This window comes from Alternaria incomplexa (genome assembly GCF_024043165.1).
Source record: "Alternaria incomplexa strain BMP 0042 chromosome Unknown scaffold_3, whole genome shotgun sequence".
NCBI classification, from domain to species: Eukaryota; Fungi; Ascomycota; class Dothideomycetes; order Pleosporales; family Pleosporaceae; genus Alternaria; species Alternaria incomplexa.
The window spans coordinates 2,171,773-2,188,834 of NW_026249852.1; the positions used below are offsets into that span (position 1 = coordinate 2,171,773).

General features: G+C 53.8%; 8 protein-coding genes across 8 annotated transcripts; 5 read left to right on the top strand and 3 right to left on the bottom strand.

Annotated features, from left to right (window-relative positions):
* Positions 1–1,155, top strand: J4E90_003102 (uncharacterized protein; the record flags this gene model as incomplete). The annotated part of the gene is made up of 1 exon (XM_051432675.1): positions 1–1,155. One exon carries the CDS (start codon positions 1–3, stop codon positions 1,153–1,155), a length of 1,155 nt encoding a protein of 384 aa, XP_051294097.1.
* Positions 1,156–1,776: 621 nt separating this feature from the next.
* J4E90_003103 (uncharacterized protein) lies at positions 1,777–2,748 on the bottom strand (the record flags this gene model as incomplete). Its single annotated transcript, XM_051432676.1, has 2 exons — positions 1,777–2,701; positions 2,744–2,748. The coding sequence occupies 2 exons, from the start codon at positions 2,746–2,748 to the stop codon at positions 1,777–1,779; spliced, it is 930 nt and encodes a 309-aa protein (XP_051294098.1).
* Positions 2,749–4,305: 1,557 nt separating this feature from the next.
* J4E90_003104 (uncharacterized protein) lies at positions 4,306–5,343 on the top strand (the record flags this gene model as incomplete). The annotated part of the gene is made up of 2 exons (XM_051432677.1): positions 4,306–4,312; positions 4,559–5,343. The coding sequence occupies 2 exons, from the start codon at positions 4,306–4,308 to the stop codon at positions 5,341–5,343; spliced, it is 792 nt and encodes a 263-aa protein (XP_051294099.1).
* A 701-nt stretch (positions 5,344–6,044) lies between these two features.
* Positions 6,045–6,645, bottom strand: J4E90_003105 (uncharacterized protein; the record flags this gene model as incomplete). Its single annotated transcript, XM_051432678.1, has 2 exons — positions 6,045–6,583; positions 6,642–6,645. The coding sequence occupies 2 exons, from the start codon at positions 6,643–6,645 to the stop codon at positions 6,045–6,047; spliced, it is 543 nt and encodes a 180-aa protein (XP_051294100.1).
* A 1,096-nt stretch (positions 6,646–7,741) lies between these two features.
* Positions 7,742–8,413, bottom strand: J4E90_003106 (uncharacterized protein; the record flags this gene model as incomplete). Its single annotated transcript, XM_051432679.1, has 2 exons — positions 7,742–8,161; positions 8,213–8,413. The coding sequence occupies 2 exons, from the start codon at positions 8,411–8,413 to the stop codon at positions 7,742–7,744; spliced, it is 621 nt and encodes a 206-aa protein (XP_051294101.1).
* Positions 8,414–8,970: 557 nt separating this feature from the next.
* Positions 8,971–9,517, top strand: HH3V (histone H3-like centromeric protein hH3v; the record flags this gene model as incomplete). Its single annotated transcript, XM_051432680.1, has 3 exons — positions 8,971–9,064; positions 9,119–9,249; positions 9,302–9,517. The coding sequence occupies 3 exons, from the start codon at positions 8,971–8,973 to the stop codon at positions 9,515–9,517; spliced, it is 441 nt and encodes a 146-aa protein (XP_051294102.1).
* Positions 9,518–10,825: 1,308 nt separating this feature from the next.
* On the top strand, positions 10,826–12,680 carry J4E90_003108 (uncharacterized protein; the record flags this gene model as incomplete). Its single annotated transcript, XM_051432681.1, has 3 exons — positions 10,826–10,832; positions 11,050–12,009; positions 12,070–12,680. 3 exons carry the CDS (start codon positions 10,826–10,828, stop codon positions 12,678–12,680), a joined length of 1,578 nt encoding a protein of 525 aa, XP_051294103.1.
* A 1,589-nt stretch (positions 12,681–14,269) lies between these two features.
* On the top strand, positions 14,270–16,001 carry J4E90_003109 (uncharacterized protein; the record flags this gene model as incomplete). The annotated part of the gene is made up of 3 exons (XM_051432682.1): positions 14,270–14,900; positions 14,948–15,376; positions 15,430–16,001. The coding sequence occupies 3 exons, from the start codon at positions 14,270–14,272 to the stop codon at positions 15,999–16,001; spliced, it is 1,632 nt and encodes a 543-aa protein (XP_051294104.1).
* Positions 16,002–17,062: the final 1,061 nt, after the last annotated feature.

Genomic DNA, 17,062 nt, shown 5'->3' on the forward strand with positions numbered 1-17,062 from the left:
ATGCCGGATTGGGACATAGTCGCGCTGCCCAGGGCTCCATCCCCGTTCGCAGATCTGAGTGAGCGGGAGATGCACCTCGTCAAGGGCGTATCCCAAGGCCAAACGCGCATCGACCAGTTCCTCATCGCGCCGAGCTTCCGCATCTGCCACCACAAAGCCTTCGCGCGTCAACTCCACAACGCAACGTCGTGGGTGCAAGATTCATTGATAGCCACCGCAGCCCTCCTAGCTTGCGAGTACGAGCCTGGCCCGAACCATGAGAACCGAGTCATTGGCCACAGGCGGGCTGCCGCTGCCGTTTCCACATTGCGATCTGTCAAAGCCGTTGACCCTGGAGACGTTCAGACTGTGTTGATGCTTGCAGTGAGCGCCATCACATTTGCCCTGCACATATCCGGGAGCTCATTGGAGATCTGTCGACACACTCTCGACATTATCAAGCCCATGTACGAATCGACAGTGGAGCTCGGTCCGGACTGTCAGGCTTTCGTCATCTGCCTCATTCAAGCGGAGACCGAAGAGTGCATCATACGGGGCGAGGCTCCAACCCTGCGGCTCGAGGTCCACGAGGACGATGACACTGTTGATCGATATATGGGAATTGCCTGGCCTATGCTACCGTACCTCTACGATGTTTGCAAGATCACGGACTCGCTACGCCAGAATCCTAACCTCGATCTATCCGAGGTTGCGCAAGCCCTGAACGACATCGAAGTCGCCGTCGAGGCCTGGACGCCAATCCTGCCCGTTGAGCAAATCAGCCGTTTTTTACAGGAAGAGGTGGCTAGCATCATGTCTCAAGCCAAACTATATCGCTGGTCGGTGCTGCTTATTGTACATCGACTGCGACATCCATATGGCACAGCGTCAGCGAGAGGCATTGTCATTTCAAATGCTATCTTCGAAGAGCTGCGGATGATACTCCAAATCACCAAGCGCTCGGTTCCAGGCGCCATTATCCCATATGTATTTGCTTGCTTCGAGCTGGTCGATTCTGCTCAGCGCGAAATGGCGCTCGACAAGATCGACGTCGTCATTGAGTTTTCGAAAGAATTGCGAACAAAGGTCAAGAAGCAACTCATGGCATTCTGGGTCATCAAAGATAGTATGGCTCAAGTACATTGGAGCGAGATCGTTTCATGGCTTCCTCAATGACACTATCGACTATGAACGATACACAGCTCAAAGAACGAAAGTCTTTAGTTGGAAGCATCTGGGTGAGATGGGACGACTATACGAAGTCGTTTGCACGGGAACAAGCACTCCGACCGCTCCACTTCTTCCAGGAACAGCGTAGCGATGCGATACCCATCGTGCACACTACTCAAGTGTTCTATGGGCTGGCTGTCGCATTGCCATGCGCTTGTATTTCGTCGCCGTCGCAACCCTAATCTTCTTGCCCCACAATAGCAAGGGGATGGGGATTAGCAAGATCGCAAAGCATACAGCCGCCGTGATGATGGAGACGTTCTGTATACCCATATTGTTCGTCCACGGCGTGAGTGCGAAGAGGATGACCACGGCGAATAGGTTCCGGACAAAGACGATGCCTATCATAGCATCTCCGAGGATCTGAAGGTTGTCATGTCAGTGGGAACTCCGCTTCGAATAGACTGGGAGCTGTCGACTCGCCTCTTGATAGCAATCTGTCACGTATGATAGCGCGACACCACTAGCTAGGACAAATGTGAAACCGAACAGCCCGAATCCTACGGCCAATATCATCCAGTGCAGACCCTGAAGAAGCTATTAGTGAACCATCATTACAGCCAGGTGTTACCAACATACCCTGGCTAAGGCTAGCCCAAACATCAGGATACCGCCCGGGAGCAGGATTGCTGAGATAAGAGTGATCCACAGGCGCATCTCTGGTTCGTAAATGCCTCCATTCCGCCTGGCGAAGTACATGATCGATCTGTCGTTCAGGAAACCACCCGCGAAGAATCCAAAGAACGTGCCAACGAACGGAGCAATGTTCATGAGTCCAACGCCAGAAGCTCCAAAGTTGTATGGTGGTTGCAACAGGTAGACGGCCTGTAATGAGCTCATCAATGCCATGCACGCCAGTAGGGTCCCATAAGTGAGTGCAGCAAAGGCCACGGCAGGGAAAGTGAACAAGACAACGATTGGCTGGTAGAAGTGGTGGCCGATGCGTTGATTGGAAGGGGTGACGATGGCCATGCGCTGACGATAAGTCTTTCGTGGTAAGGAGGTGTCAATTCGGGATTGTATGCGCTCCATGGCGGTGTGCTTTGCGTCGCCTTTGCCGTCTGTGGCCTTTTGCAGCCCTGAGTCGGGACGGCCGTCCTCGAGTCCATCCGAGCCAGAAGTGCCAGCCGTATGTGGCACACTCTGACCATTGAGAAAAGGGACGTACTTGGACTCTTCGAAAAAGAACATGACGAGGACGAAGTTTAGACCGAGGAAGATTGTGCACCACCACCAGATCCATCTCCAGCCCTGCGACTCCACAACGAAGCCGGCGGCTACCGGGCCGAGGGAGGCACCCACGGACGTGAAGACGAGGTACCATGCGTTCATCGTTCCATGTTGATGGACGAAGAACAAATCGGCAATGGTGATCTGGATGACGGCCTCGCTGATAGCACCGCCCAGTCCAGCAAGGAAGTTGCTGCCCAAATAGTCACCATAGTTCGCCATCTGGGTCTGCCACAACACTCCACTCAACTGGAGCGCAGAGCTGAGCAGGTACAGAGGTCGTCGTCCGTACTTGTGTACGAACGGCATGAAGAGCATGCAGCCGACTGCAAGCCCAGCACAGCTCATAGCGCCTCCATTGTTCAGCTGATCGTTGCTGAAGCCCAGTTCAGGCGCAATTTGACCCCATGATGTCGTGCCGCTCTGGAGCTGTACAAATGTCCAAAGGACAAAGAAGCCGGTCAAGCCGAAGTTGATGGTCTTGCGCAATTTGCTCCAGTTCAAGGGGTCATCTGGTTCGGTGCTAGGCACTGGGTGGAGGATGACGTCCGTTGCGGGTCCCGTCACTACAGCGGGACAGTCAGTGTGCGGTCTTTACAGCGGCAAATGCGAGTCTTACAATCCTCTAGTCGTAGCGTTCCCGGAGCCCAAAAAGTGCCATCATCCGGTCTGGAGCCATTGCTGTCGGCCATCGCTCTCAGGAGGGTACGAAACAAAAATAATCGCGTTGAAGAGGTTGTCTATCACAGGCATGGAGCTTGTTGCGTGGATATCTTCCCCACTGTTATCCAGAGCTTTCGTGCGTATATATACCATAGCGACCGCTGAGGCAGTGTCAGCTGTGTTCTGTACGTTATCTGCGCATCCCTATCTCGAACCCCGGATTGCGTGTTTCCGCAGGCGAACGGGGCGAATTGGGCGAATTGCGAATTAAATAACCCACCGGCTTGGCGCTGGCGGCTGTGGGGTAGTGTCGCGCTAACGTCTGCCGCTCAGACACGAAACGAAATGTTGCTCCGACACGGCCAGATATCAACACTTTGCCTCGCGATCATGCGGACGAGATCTGGACCCCGCATTATTCAGCTACGGATAGATACTACGGCATCTGAGTATTCCAATGATATACATATCTTAGCATCTCCGGATGCTGGCCATTACCAATATTACGCGTCCAGCCCGTATTCTTCCAGCTCGAATCCTTCCGAGACTTAGCAATCCCCTTCGTTCATCGACTATGGCTTCCACTTCATGGGAGAGTAAGGTTGCTGCAAAGCAGCAGTCCAGTCGCGAGAAGATACCAAAAGAATGGCTTCTTCCAACATCAGTCACGGACATGCTCCAGATGCCGCTTTCAGAACATCCAAATCGCTTGATGAAGATGGGCATTGCACGAAAGTCGGGACTGTTGAGCGAGAAGGAACTGGAGATCACCGAGAAGTATACCGTTGAAGAGCTATTGAAGCGGCTGAAGGATGGTACCCTATCATCACTGGAGGTTACCATAGCGTTCTCGAAGAGAGCAGCTATGGCACAGCAGTTGGTACGTTATATCTTACTTCGAATGAGGGTCAACCCACTAAAGTAGCGTTGTAGCTGTCTTGTCTCACGGAGACATACTTCCCTGAAGCACAAGAGCGAGCACGCTTCCTCGACAGTGAAAGAGCTAGCGGTCGTATCGTAGGCCCTCTGCACGGTCTACCCATCAGTCTCAAGGATGCTTTCCAAGTCGCTGGCTCAGCGGCCACTATCGGATTCGTTTCGTTCCTGGATCATGCGGCTTCGAAAGAGAACTCGCCGCTTGTGGATATCCTGCTCGAGCTAGGCGCTGTCGTATATGTCAAGACCAACATCCCTCAGACAATGATGGTGAGTGCATCATCCCGCCTTGACATTGATATGGACCATGAGCTGACAAGATATAGACGGCTGACTCACAAAACAACATCTTCGGGCGTACTTTGAACCCTCACAATACTGCTCTCACTGCGGGAGGGTCGAGCGGAGGCGAAGGTGCCCTTGTTGGATTTCGAGGATCTCCACTCGGTGTTGGAACAGACATTGCAGGTCAGTACATGTCGTTGAAGTTGTAGTGATCAGACTTGCTGATCTACACTAGGATCAATCCGCATACCCGCTCTCTGCTGTGGCACCTACGGCTTCAAGCCCTCTACAGCGCGCATTCCAGACGGCGGACAAATATCGCCCGTTTCCGCTGGCAACAACTTCTTCAACCCGTCCGCTGGTCCCCTAGCAAACGACATACACGCTCTGGGCATCCTATGTCGGTCACTCCTATCAGTGAGACCGGCCTTGTACGACGCCTCTGCTCTCGACGTTCCTTGGAGAAGCCTAGAAGTACCACCGAGCGCACCGAAGCTAAGACTGGGTCTTTTGGCCGAGGACTCAGCCTTCCCCTTGCATCCGCCGGTTAAAAGAGCGCTAGCACAAGCTGTCAGCGCGCTCGAAGCAAAGGGCCACGAGGTGGTTCCTATCGCGCCGGCGCGCGCTCAGGTCGCCAATGCGCTAGCCCTCGCGTTTGCCTTCTTTATGCTTGACGACACTCCCCCGACGCATGTAGCCGCTAGCGGTGAGCCTGTTGTTCCTTCAGTTATCCAGTCCATGGAGGTTTTCCATTCCTTCAAGTGTGACTTCCTGGACGACTGCAAGGGCCTGGAGGGCATCAAGAAATTAGCTGCGCTCAATGTCAAGCGGGATGCTATCCAAGATGAGTGGAGGAAGATTTGGAAGGAGCAGAAATTGGACGGCGTAATCGGTCCGGCTGCGCAGCACACTGCGGTCGCGCACGATACATACGGGTTACCGCCGTATACGCTACTGTTGAACGTATTGGATGTAAGTCATGCTTACCCATCTCGAAGTGGCTGTAGAGAGCATTGTTAACGTCAAGCCAGTATCCCGCATGCGTACTTCCCTTTGGTAAAGCCTCAAGCGCTCTGGATGCTGAGCCCTTTGTCATGGGCCCTGGCCAAGTAGGCCCGAGTTGTAAGTCGCCGTCTTGACTCTTTGTACGGGTTTTAGACGCAAGCTAATGTATTCAATGCAGATAATCCCAAGCTCGTGGATGGTGCACCGACTGCCATCCAGGTCTTCACGAACAAGATGCGCGATGAAGAATGCCTGCAGGTGTCTGCTATCATCGATGAGTGCTTGAAAGCTGTGTAAATGTCCTTTTTTTGTACTTATATGAGCATACTTCGATATCGCACATTCTACCACTTGCAACTTCGGCGTCGCACTGCAACGTCTTATATTCTGCGAGATGTCTTCAACACTGCTGTATTTGACTGTCTGCAATGTCGACCGCTCGCTCCTGCAACATGATCAATGCGGTGGTAATCACCATGTCAACCAAGAAAAAAACTGAACAGGCCTACATCCTACATCAAAATGGAAGCACACAAGATAGGTGACCTGGCGGCGATGTAGGCTCTAGACCTGTTCAGTTTTATTCTTGTATGAGCTTTCACTGTCTAACCGATTTATCTCGTACTCATCATCTCATCATCTCGTCTCGTCGTCCACTCTTCATAGTCTACATCCTTCCACTGTACAAGTCCATCCAAATCGTCTACCATTTCCCTCTAGTGTGCATGATCCTCGCCGCAACCGCAGTCAGGCCCAAATTCGCGTCGGGCCTGTCTCGCTTCCTCCTGCCATGGCTGTAGGGTGACCGCCCGCTTCGTCTCCCGTTCCCACTTTCCATGACCCTTCTTCTCGTTGAGTTCGACGAGAGCATCCAGCCACGCGGCAAGTCTGTACCCCGCCTTTGCGAGTTGCTTCGTAACGACAGGAATAGCAGTGTCCCAGTAGGCTCCTGACAACTCTTGCGCGAACACTGCATCAGGGCCGTTGGGAATGACAGTGGAGCACACGAACTTGTTGGCGTCGCGCGCCCAAGTCATGGAGCTGCTGACTGCATCCTTCGCCTTCAGTCCCTTGAGCCACGTCTTGCTCTCCTTCTTGAACTTGCCATGCTTCACTTCTGCGGTAAGGTTGTTGGCCAGAGCTAATGCATTGGCTTGGGAGAAGTTGCCATAGGCCTTTTGTGGGATTGCTGTGTCCCAGATGGAGTGCAGGTTCGTTCGCGCGCCATTGAAAGTGACGTTGATGAGGTTACCACCTACGGCGATATTCTCCACGTGGAGTGGCTGGTGAACATCGCCGACGAAGTGGATGACCCATTTCAGGGCTCTTTGCTGTTCGACGATGCCAACTGACTTCTGGAAAGCGCGGCTGGAGTAGTTGGCGATGGCGGAAACGATGCAACCCTCCTCAGGACAGTCACGCTCGTAGTCGATATTGCAGCTCTCAGGCGGATTGTCGAGCGCATCGATGTAGTGGAGCACTGAACTGAACTTCCCCTCCGGTTCAGAGCGGAAGCTATCAGCCCAGGTAGCCACATTGGCGAGATATGCGGATGAGGTGTCGTTCAAGAGGGTCTGCGCAAACTTGGCCGTCTTGTGGGAGACGAGGTTCTGTGCCATGTATGCCACTGCGGTGTGGCCGAGGGAACCCCACGCGGAGGCATAGGGAACTGCCGCAAGGAGAGGTAGAAGCGACTTCGATGGTGCCATCTTGGACGTTGAAGTTATCGGGCTGGTCGAAGTGAAGCAGAAAAGGAGCTTGTTGTTATGCTCACGGAGAGGACATGCGATGTTATAAGCAGCTGGGAACGGCACCGATGTCGACCAATAGTTCTGGCGGTATCGGCCATGGCCGTTTCGTCGCCACGATGCTTGATCGAGACCCTGTAGAGCGTGAGCGACGATATGCAGGTCCATAGGGATGCTAGCCCAGAAAGGAAGGTGCTACGCCACGATAGGCAGGAGCTGGGTAGCCGACCTCAACTTGAGCCTCTGTCAGAGAGCACGTTGTCTGTTCTGATTGGATAACCACGAAAACACAGCCGGAGATGAACATCTGAAGATCCCGTGGGTAGGGTAGCACGTTGTACGGGTGGGTGTCTAATGTATGTACCTACAAAACCAATGCAGCTAACAATGCTCCGAAGACAGCTAGGGTATCTCAAATCCGTGAGTCTTCGCCAAACGCCAGATGTAAATGCACGTTGTCACGATTGCGTCTATCGCTCCGCCTCTGCGGCATTGTCCTCGCCGCCTGCGTCCATATTGTTTGGCGCCTGGTCTTCGGCAGTCTCTTCTGGCGGAGCAGGCGGCCCTTCGATCAGGCGGAGCCACCACGCGGGAGGATCGAGAGGGCTGTGGTTGTTGTGCAGCGGCGGGTAGATGTCGTTGAAATAGTACCAGACTGGAGAAGGTTAGTTGTTGTCCTCAAGAGCTGGGAGCGCAGACGTACTATGGCCGACAACGATGCCGCACATCTCATCCTTGGGCACCGTCCCATGCATGATGAGCGAAAAGGCCAAGAGCACCCAGGGCAGGTAGGGCGCCTTGAAGACCAGCAGGCCAAGGAAACTGAGCATGGTGTCCGGGTTCTTCCTGCTCCAGATGTAGATGAGGGTGCTGGACAGAGCCGAGCCGAGAAAGGCCATGGAGAACATGGGCGCGATGCAGAGGAGCAGCGTCGAAGCGAATGTGAGGAGCCATGCGAAGTGTGCCGTAGAGCGGCCGGACGATTCCTCGAGCAGGCGCGCGTATCGCTGGAGGAAGAAGATGTGGTAGAGGAGGTCGAGGCTGAGTGGGCCGAAGTAGAAGAAGGTGGTGAGCAGTCGCCAGTACTATGCAGGTCAGTACGGGCTGGAATAACGCAGTGGTAGTAGTGGTAGTACCTGGCTCTTGAAGAAGACGGTGCGCACGCTGTAGAAGAGCTGGAAGGGCGAGATGATATGGCACTGCACCAGCACACTGGCACTCAGCGCCGCCGTCATCCACCAGCGCGTGCACACGGGCATTTCGTAGAACCACTGCTCGAGCGGAAAGCCTCCGGCCCCTCCCATCATGCCGTCCCCGCCTTGCAGAACATTCGCCATGCTGGGTTGAGCGCTCTAGGGATAACACAGGATGAAGAATGAGAAAGAGAGGCAAGTTGCAGCGCCTGCACTCAGATACCCAAGTAAGCAGCGAAAGGCCAAGTGTCGCTCAGCAAACGCAGCCGCTTTCCGAGCGTGTGAACGATGGAGCCCATGTGGCTACGTAACTTGTCCGATGGCCCGCCAAGGCGCTAGGACTAACAGCACGCGATCGCACCTTCCGCACACCGGGGGTCGGGTCCAAGCTCCTGCCCTGGGTGAATGCGAACCAGCCACAGCACCAGCCCCTCGTCCCAGTCGCGTCGGCAGACGGTCAAGATCGCGAAGGACGATGCGCCCGTGCCCCATTCACTACCGCGACCCTCGTACGCCATCTCATCGATATACCTGACGACGACGTGCCGACCGTTCGTCTTGTTGATCTTGACGCGCTTGAGTTTCGCGACTTTTCGCGCCGTGCACGAACCGTGATCCCTCCCTCGTCGCCAATCCCACGCTCCAATTGATCCACCTGGACCCCGACACATCGCGCGATATCCTTACACACCAAAACCAACATGTCTCCCAAATCTCCCACCAGAAAGAACAAGGCGCGACCGTCGCGAGGTGGACGAGCGAGTGTCGGAGGCAGGAGGGAGTCGGGCAAGAGACGTACGTAGTGCGCCGAATAATCAAGCCTGCGCATCCCAGCTGACCATTGCGCAGTTGGACAAGCAGGACCCGCTCCCGATCGCGCAAAGAAGCGCTACAAGCCTGGCACCGTTGCTCTCCGTGAGATCAAGCGCTACCAAAAGTCGACCGACCTGCTCCTCCTGAAGCTCCCATTCCAGCGCCTGGTAGGGACCCACACCCATACACCCTTATGACAAGCAGCTAACGTGCCTCCAGGTCCGCGAGATCGCGCAAACAGTCACAACCGAAGACGGCCCCAACAGATGGCAGAGTCAAGCCATCGTCGCCCTCCAAGAAGCCACCGAAGCCTTCCTCGTCAACCTCTTCCACGACGCCAACCTCTGCGCCATTCACGCCAAGCGCGTTACCATACAGCAAAAGGACATCCAACTCGCGCGTCGTCTGCGAGCAGCTTGGGGTGCGCCGGTTTGAGTTGGCACAGTTGTTTTGGCAGATACCCAATCTTCACTTCTGTTGGTACCGAGTTTGGAGGAAATGGGGCGTATCGTTGCGATCTGGAATTTGTGCGCATACCAGAGAGGCTGCTTTTGGGAAACAGTTGCGATTGGCGTTTCGTGGCGCAGAGGTTACTCGCATGAGGCTTGTCTCCAGGATTGTTATTGATTATTGTTCATATATGTGCAGCATACCGACTATCGAGTTACAACTACATCCCTGTATATCAGTATTTTGGATGATCAAATGGAACAGAAATTCCACGTCTCCCGTTTCTTGACTTCGACCTGAACGGCGTGAATCATCTGGGCAACGACTCCAATCAGACGCTGACTACCGGTATAGTTAGTGGCATTGGCAGTCGTCCGCCGTTTCTTGCTTGAGTTTCTTGTACGTCGACGAGGGCTTGGCTATCATCGTCTTCGCCGCGTGCGAAAGGCTCGACAAGCTGGAGGAGCGCGGAACGCCGCCGAGGAAAGCTCCCCCGCCATTTCCGGAACGTTGGCTTCTTATCGCCGGCAACCCTCATCACCTTCCACATACGCATCGCAGCAAAGATCCAACCCTCCTCCGCAACCGGTAGCCGACCAACTAAGACATTACCGAATAAACAAGTGACGCAAAGCCTCCTTGGCAGCCTTGGCCATGCATTGTCCCCGCCCGTATCACGTCGCTAGAATGCCATTCGACGTCATGAACTGGCTGCCTCAGGTCGGTGCCGCTGCGGCGATGCACACGCTATAGCTCAACCAGGAAGCTCAATGTCTGACATGCAGGCACATGCAGGCTTGTACATGGTCGCCAGGCAGACGAGTCAAGGTACCCCAATGTCAAGAACCATCTATAAAGTTGGCACTTCTGGTACTTCCGTAGCCTATGCCCGCAGCAGATTGGAGAACTCGATCTCCTTCTACCACAGCGATCATGGTTGCATTCAGGCTGTCGCTTCTTGGAGCAGCTGGGCTTCTGAGTGGGGTTATCAATGCCCAGTTTCCTCCGACACCAGAGGGCGTGACCGTTCTTGAATCGCAACTTGATGAGGGAGTCACGATCTCATACAAGGAGGTAGGCCATCCTCCTCACAGTGCTTGATCCATATACTAATGACCCCAGACCGACCTCTGTGAAACCACAGAAGGAGTCCGAAGCTTCTCCGGCTATGTTCACCTCCCAGCTGGAGCACTTGCCGATCTCGGTGTCGAGAACCAAACCTACGAGATCAACACCTACTTTTGGTTCTTTGAATCGAGGAAAGATCCTGCCAATGCGCCTCTCTCAATTTGGATGAATGGTAAGCAGCTTGGAGAAGACATATCGCCATGTTGACTGACACCATCAGGTGGACCTGGCTCCAGTTCCTTTGTTGGACTCTTGCGTGAAAACGGACCATGTTTCATCGGTGCAGACTCCAACAGTACCTACCTGAACGAATGGTCATGGAATAACGAGGGTGCGCCAGTCCCAAGTGCAGCAGTTCGTCTGTTGAGTATCACGGCTAACGAACACAGTCAACATGCTTTACCTCGACCAGCCCGTTCAGGTTGGCATGAGCTATGACAGCCTGGTCAACATCACTACCAATCTAGACACTGGCGACCTTGAGGTAGTAGACTTCGGTAATGGCCCTGTTCCTCCCCAAAACAACAGCTTCTATGTCGGCACCTACCCCAGCGAAAACTCCAACCTCACTACACGCGGTACTGAGAACTCTGCACGAGCGCTCTGGAACTTCGCCCAAGTCTGGTTCCAGGAGTTTCCCGAACACAAGCCAAATGATGACAGGATCTCTATTGCGACTGAATCTTACGGGGGTCGTTATGGACCAGCGTTCGCAGCTTACTTCCAGGAACAGAACGAGAAAATCGAGAACGGGACGTGGAGCGAAGCTGGACAGACCCATCTTCTGCACCTCGACACGCTACTGATCATCAATGGCTGCATTGATCGTTATGTCCAATGGCCCGCTTACCCAAGGATGCAGTACAACAACACGTATGATATCAAAGCTGTGAACGAGTCGCGCTATGAGGAAGTGCTCGACAACCTTTACAAGGAAGGAGGCTGTCTCGATCAAATTGAAGAATGTCGTAACATAAGTCTTGTATACGACCCTACAAACCAAGGCTACAACGAGACCGTCAACGAGGTGTGCGAGGCTGCAGAGACATTCTGTTCCGAAACGATCCGTGATCCTTACTTTGACACCGACCTCAACTACTACGACATCTCCGCCCCAGGTGCAGCTGCCTTCCCGCCGCCATGGTATCAAGGCTGGCTCAATCAGCCGCATGTGCAGCAAGGACTTGGTGTCCCTCTCAACTGGACTCAGTCGAATTCGGCAGTATCGCGAGCATTCCGAGGTATTGGCGACTACCCACGTCCTGGCTGGAAGGAAGATCTAGCGTATCTTCTCGAAGAGGGTATCAAGGTCACACTGGTGTATGGTGACCGAGACTATGCCTGCAATTGTCAGTATTGCCCCAAGAAGGCTGCGTTTGAGACATGAACTGACACTTTGCACCGCTTAGGGTACGGTGGTGAACTGCTCTCCCTCGCCATTCCTTACGACAATGCCACTTCGTTCGCGGATGCCGGATACGCGCCTGTTGTCGTGAACGATACTTACATAGGTGGCCAAGTGCGTCAATACGGCAATCTGTCTTTCACTCGAGTATATGAAGCTGGCCACGAGGTACCAGCCTACCAGCCCGAAACCGCGTACAAAATCTTTACACGCGCTCTCTTCAACCGCGACATCAGCACCGGCAACATCTCTACGACCGAGACCCCCGACTACGCCAGCGAAGGACCAAGTGACGTGTACAACATCACCAATGAACCAATTGTCGATGAAGGCACGCAATGTTACGTTCTTGATCCCGGTCAATGCACAGCGGAGCAGTGGGAGTCGGTCATGAACGGAACGGCCCTGGTGCGGAACTGGATCGTTGTTGATGCCAACACTAGCTATCTGTTCCCAGATCTAGCTGGTAACGGCACATCGAGTAACGGCAGTACACCTTCTGGCACGGGCATGCCAATGCCCACTTACACCGCGGCTGCATCCGGTGGTCTCTCTGCGAGCGTTTTGGGCAGTGCGATGATTGCTGCGGTTGTAGGAAGTTTGGTGATGCTTTAAACAATAGCATAATAGTCGCGACGATATGAGAATCGCAATCATGCTCATACGATAACCATGATATCTGTAGTACTTACATGTGCTCCAGGCAAGCAATACATAGATACTGGCCTGTTCCACATCATCACATTATGCACTGGTGCATTGGATGCGCGTGACGTCATGACTTCAACACGCGAAACCGTACCTTTGTCTCGCAGATATGCACATTCTCAACGACCTCGACGCTTCGCAAGCTCTCCAAGCAGACGTGAACCCATGACCATGTCTCGTCCCATGTACTCCGCGTTCCAGAGACATCTACTCTTCTTCTCAACGCCCACATCTCCACCCAGACTTACCTTCGGATCCGCCCTCCGCGCAGGCGTATCAATCGGCCTAGACTTCCCCGTCGCAGTCCTCCTGAGCCTATCCCTCCGGCTCATGTACGCGCCCTTCCCCTTCCTCTGGTCCCCCATCATCGTCGATAAGATCCCAGCGTCAGCACATCGCACACAATTGAGCTCCGTCACTCTACCAAAGGGAAAAGCCGACTATACTTGCACCGAGCTGCTATCTCTTCTCAATAACAGCGCCGAGGAGAATCAGGGCAAGGGCTGGTTGAAACACAAGATTGATCAGGGGCATGTGGTGGGATTCTGGAGTATGGCTGCGAGTGCAAGGACGCATACTGTTAGGAGGGATGATATCGAGAGGTTTCAGCAAGGGGAGTGGGAGGAGCCTGTTGTTAAGAGGCGACGGGGGAGAGACGATGTGTTGCCGCTTTGGAGGGGTGGGCCGATATGGGTTGGGGGGCACAGTTGGGCTGTCTGGAAGGTTCTTGGAGTGAGGGTTTATGAGGATAAGAGGCGGTAGATAGTCGCATGATCTTGCGTGGACATCGTACAGAAAGAATAGAGTGCGCCTTTGACTCAGACTGCGGTGAAGATGGTACAGCGAAACCTGCACATTCGCGCCTGCGGATGAATGTTTTAGCGGCCTTTGCACAAGTTACAAACGGCCGCCTTCCGCAGTCTTGTTACACATGCTTATTTCATGGCTTACTTAGCATCACAAGCGCTCATAAATCCGCTGCCCGAATCTAGATCTTTGGCTGCTGAGTCGAAGCCCGCTTTTTTCCGAAGAAAAAGGGCTCTGCGCGTTATCAGATCCTGACTTTGACAGCGGTCGAAGTTCGGCGGACCCGCTTTTCTTTGCCTGACAGACGCAATTCCGCGCTCACGTAAAGAACGTTGAAGATTGCTCAGAAAAATGTCAGGAGCGATGGGCGCCAAACTAGGACGCGCATCGCGCTGTGGTCACCTTTGCACACATACTTCTACACGCTCTTCGAGTCGCGGTAGTCATTTTTACACAGACATCGCCTGCCTCCGCCTCGAGACGCGTCGTTGAGAATCGACGAGCACTGTCGTCATCGCGGTACCATCTCGGAACTCACAGCCAAAACGACATAGGCGCAGAAATTGAAGTCCATTCAGCACAAGTTTACATTCACGCTCTTTCGCGATAACACGAGCGTTTCACGATAGTCTCGAGAAGACACATTCCAGCAGGCGCTTTCCTCGGTCACGCCGTCGAACCATCTCGAAATGGAGGAACCAAGAGGCTCTTTAGAGCCAACAGGCGAGAAGTTCTCGTCTACCTCCGACCAGGACTTTGACGACAGCGACTCCCACGAAGACATGGACCACCGCGACTCTCGCCACTCTGCGCAAGCTTCCAAGCAGCAGGACCTGGAACTCGCAAAAACGAAGTCAATCGCAGAGACCATGTCTCCACTCCGCGAAGCTTTCTTTGTCGGTTTGCTCTGCTCTGCTCAGTTCGTCACACAAGCAGGTCTGCTCGGCACTCTCAATATCTTGCATATCATCGGATCCGATCTTGGTATCACCGACCCCGGTGTCCTGTCGTGGCTGATAGCGGGTTATTCGTTGACAGTCGGTACCTTCATCCTGCTATCTGGCCGTTGCGGAGATCTCTTCGGATACAAGAACATGTTGATCATCGGCTATATCTGGTTTGGCGTCTGGATGATAGTAGCCGGTTGCAGCGTCTACATTGAGGGAAATGGTGGTCAGGTGCTTTTCATCTTCTCGCGCGTGCTGGGAGGTATTGGACCGGCAATACTACTGCCCAATGCGCTTGGTCTACTAGGCGCAACGTACAACGAGGGAAAGAGGAAGGATATGGTGTTCTCGCTATTTGGAGCATGCGCACCCGGTATGTATTTGCCCATTGTCTTATGGATATTGCCTAACGTCATATAGGTGGTGGTATAGCTGGCGGCGCGTTCGCTGGTCTCTGGGCGCTCTTGTGGTGGCCATGGGCATTCTGGACGTTCGGTATTGCGCTGTTCTGCCTTGCCATTTTGTCGATCTTCATCCTCCCCTCAGTACCGCTCGATCCGGAAGTTCGTAATCTCTCGCACAGGGAACGAGTTCGTGAGCTTGACCTACTCGGCGCAAGTGTGGGCATTACCGCCATGATCCTGTTCAACTTCGCCTGGAACCAAGCGCCTGGTTTTGGATGGGGACACCCCTACATCTACGTCCTGCTAATAGTCGGCCTTCTTCTCTTTCCGCTTTTCTTTTGGATCGAGATTAAAGTCGCCAAGAAGCCTCTCATCCCATTTGATGCTCTCAGCACGGATGTCTCGTTCGTGTTGACTTGCATAGCCTGTGGCTGGGCCGCTTTCGGTAAGAGTCGCCTTTCCAGATACCTTTGAGCGCATGACTAACCACAGTTGCAGGTATTTGGGTTTATTACTTCATCCAAATGCTCCAGCAGCTGCGTGGCGAGTCCCCACTTCTCACAATGGCTCATCTCTGTCCTGTCGTGATCTCCGGCTTCATCGCTGCGGTCACTACTGGCCGTGTCATCTCGCGCATCGGCCCAGGATGGGTCATGCTTATCAGCATGCTAGCGTTTTTGACAGGCAACATTCTCGTCGCTACACTCCCCGTCAACCAGATCTACTGGGCGCAAACCTTTGTTACCACGCTCATCATCCCATGGGGCATGGACATGAGTTTTCCCGCCGGCACGCTGATCATGAGTAATGCTGTCGCTAAGAAGCACCAAGGCATGGCAGCGAGTTTGGTCAACACGATCGTGAACTACAGTATCAGTATCGGGGTTGGTATCGCAGGAACAGTGGAGGTGCACGTCAACAATGGCGGAAGAACGGCGAAGGATGAACTGCACGGTTATCGTGGCGCCATGTACGTTAGCGTCGGACTGAGCGGCATGGGTGTGGTGACGAGCTTGCTGTTCCTGCTCAAGATGTGGTTGAGAGAGAAGAGGGCACAGAACAAGATCTGAGTTTGCAGTCTTAGTATTCAATCTAGATTAAACATTACGGACTTTCTTTGGCGTGCAGTTCCGCAGCTTTGTGCGTGTGCCTGCCATCTCTGAGTGATTACGTCATCGTGTCGCACCATCCCGCGATCGCAATTTCTTGTTCATCGCGGTCACCCATCCGGCACGTCAGCGCCGCATTTCAGCATCAAGATACGACGGTGCTTTGATCAATGACATTTACCCGACTCGCGCCGTCCTGAGGAATCCAGGGAATTCAACGTCGAGTGGCGGATGATACGCACCGGATGATACCGTCAGGGTCTTTGGTACAGTCAACCGAGAGCGAGCTTATTCGCGAAATCGAAAACCGCGCAATCCACTACAGAGTAAGCAGAGCATCAACATCCCTTAGTCTGCTATGCTACCGCCCAATACTCTAAGCATGAGGTCCATTATGACGCCTCACGATGACCCGCCTATCTACCAGCTGCCGGAAGAGTTACTCCTGCACGTCGCCTCTTATCTTCCCGACGCAGCTGCACCCACGACCCTCAAGGACCTGAGTCTCACGTCCCGCAGATTTCGCTCTGTCGCCCAAGATGCCCTTTACACCACAGTAAAACTGTCCATGTCATGTGGGAGTCACCCCAAGGTGAGCTCCCTTCTGCAGCTGCTGCGTACTCTCTTGGACCGCGCAGACCTTGCTACAAAGATCAGAACCCTGCGCGTTGGGACAATTCGCAAGAATGTCGCGAAGCTTTGCGAACAGCAGGAATTCGACCTCGCGTCTCTACGCATGCGAAGCTTGGCAAAGCTGGAACAAATGGGAAATTCTGCATCGCATCCTTGGCATCGGACCATTCGGAATTCGATAGAGTCGGGATTTGCTGGACTGCTGCTCGCACTGCTTCCCAACCTCACCCACCTTGAAGTCTGGGTGAAAGATCATCCTCGCGGTCCGCCTTCAGGCGAGTGCATCTCCGGGCTTTTCGGGGGGATGTTCGCCCCTGCTGGCATTATTCACGGTTGGAGCACGCTTCGACATTTGACTACGAGCGACACACACTTGCTGAAGTCCGGCA